The sequence below is a fragment of the Octodon degus genome, unplaced genomic scaffold, assembly GCF_000260255.1.
Source record: "Octodon degus isolate 3935 unplaced genomic scaffold, OctDeg1.0 scaffold00102, whole genome shotgun sequence".
Classification (NCBI taxonomy): Eukaryota; Metazoa; Chordata; class Mammalia; order Rodentia; family Octodontidae; genus Octodon; species Octodon degus.
Window position 1 is genome coordinate 10,032,666 of NW_004524678.1, and position 1,477 is coordinate 10,034,142.

The window sequence follows — 1,477 nt, forward strand, 5'->3', positions numbered from 1 at the left end:
GTGTGTGTGTGTGTCTCCAGCTCAGCCCACCAGGGGGCGGGGCTGGCTGGCATGTGGTGCTGGGGGATTGAACCGCGGTCCCTGTGCTTTGCTAAACTTGTTCTAAGTAGGTGCTTTAGACCACTGAGCCATCTCACCAGCCCCATAGGTTTGGTTTTTGTTTTTTTTACTTTTATTTTTATTTTTGGTGGAACTGGGGATTGAACTCAGGCCCCTGCGCTTGCCAGGCAAGCACTTATTCTACTGAGCCATCTCCCTGACCCCACATTGGGTTTAAAGTCAGCCTGATCTACATAGGCAAACCGTGTCTTAAAAATTAAAAAAATAAATTAAAAAAATAAAAAAGACAATTGAATTGGATAAACAGAAATCTTGAAGATCAAATCTGAATTTAACAAGATTCTAAAACTGACAATGCTGACATAAAGCAAAACACACATTTAGCTATTTAAGACACAAGCGTAACTGACATTGCCATCCAAACTCAAGATATATATTTTTTCCATCTTATTGGAAGACTGTTTCAAAACATAATACTTACACCTTCTTCAAATGTCCACCTTTTACTAACTTCATGCTCATTATAATTAAACATTTCTTGATGAATTTCAATGATCCTGTGTCTCATGTTCTCTATTTCAGTTATCAACTTGGAATAAAAAAAAATTAAATTTTAAAAGTTACATACTGAAAAAGTTTCAAAATCACACTTTTACAAGTATTATTAGATACGTTAGTCTTATAATAATAATGGTTTTATAATTATTACTTTTGTGATACTAGGAATTAAATCCAGGACGTTTCCTCAACAAGTGCTCTATTGCTGAGCTTCTTCCTCAAGTTTATTTTTCTATGTTGTTCAGATCTGTTTTGATAAGGTGCCCAGGCTGGCCTTGAATTTTTCCATCTTTCTGCTCCACCCTCCCAAGCTGGGATTACAAATGTGCACCATCATATCCATTTTGTCTTTATCTAAAATCATAACAATGCCAAACAAACCTTTTTCTTATTTTAAACAGATGAGTAGATCACAACCTAGGCAAAATATTCCTTCTAAAGTAAGTTATTTCACTGTAAGACATTAAAAAAGAAGATGAGGAGGAGGGGATAGGAGGAGGAGAGGGGAGGAGAGAGGAGGAGAGGGGAGGAGAGAGGAAGAAAAGAGGAGAGGGGAGGGGAGGGGGAGGAGAAGGAGGAAGAGGAGGAAGAGGAGGAGAAGGAGGACTAACCACCCTAGAGCACTTTATCACACTCATCTACATACCCAGCCCAACTTAAGACGCTTTTTGAGACACAGTTTCATCGCTATATAGTACAGGTTGGTCTTGAATTCACTATGTAGCCCATGCTGGCCTCAATTCCCAGTGATCCTCCTGCCTCGGCCTCCCTCAGCCTTCTGAGTGTTGGTATTACAGACATGCAACAACGTGCCTGGCCGAGGGTCTCACTAAATTGCCAAGGTTAAACTCAAATTTGT

General features: G+C 39.6%; 1 protein-coding gene across 4 annotated transcripts in view; it reads right to left on the minus strand.

Annotated features, from left to right (window-relative positions):
- The window catches only part of Prpf39 (pre-mRNA processing factor 39), a 38,013-nt gene that overhangs the window by 10,990 nt on the left and 25,546 nt on the right, over positions 1-1,477 (minus strand). For all 4 annotated transcript variants that reach the window (XM_004638778.1, XM_023723752.1, XM_023723754.1 and 1 more), the window contains one exon: positions 542-649. In XM_004638778.1, the coding sequence (XP_004638835.1) occupies positions 542-649 (108 nt within the window). The remainder of the gene's footprint in view (positions 1-541; positions 650-1,477) is intronic.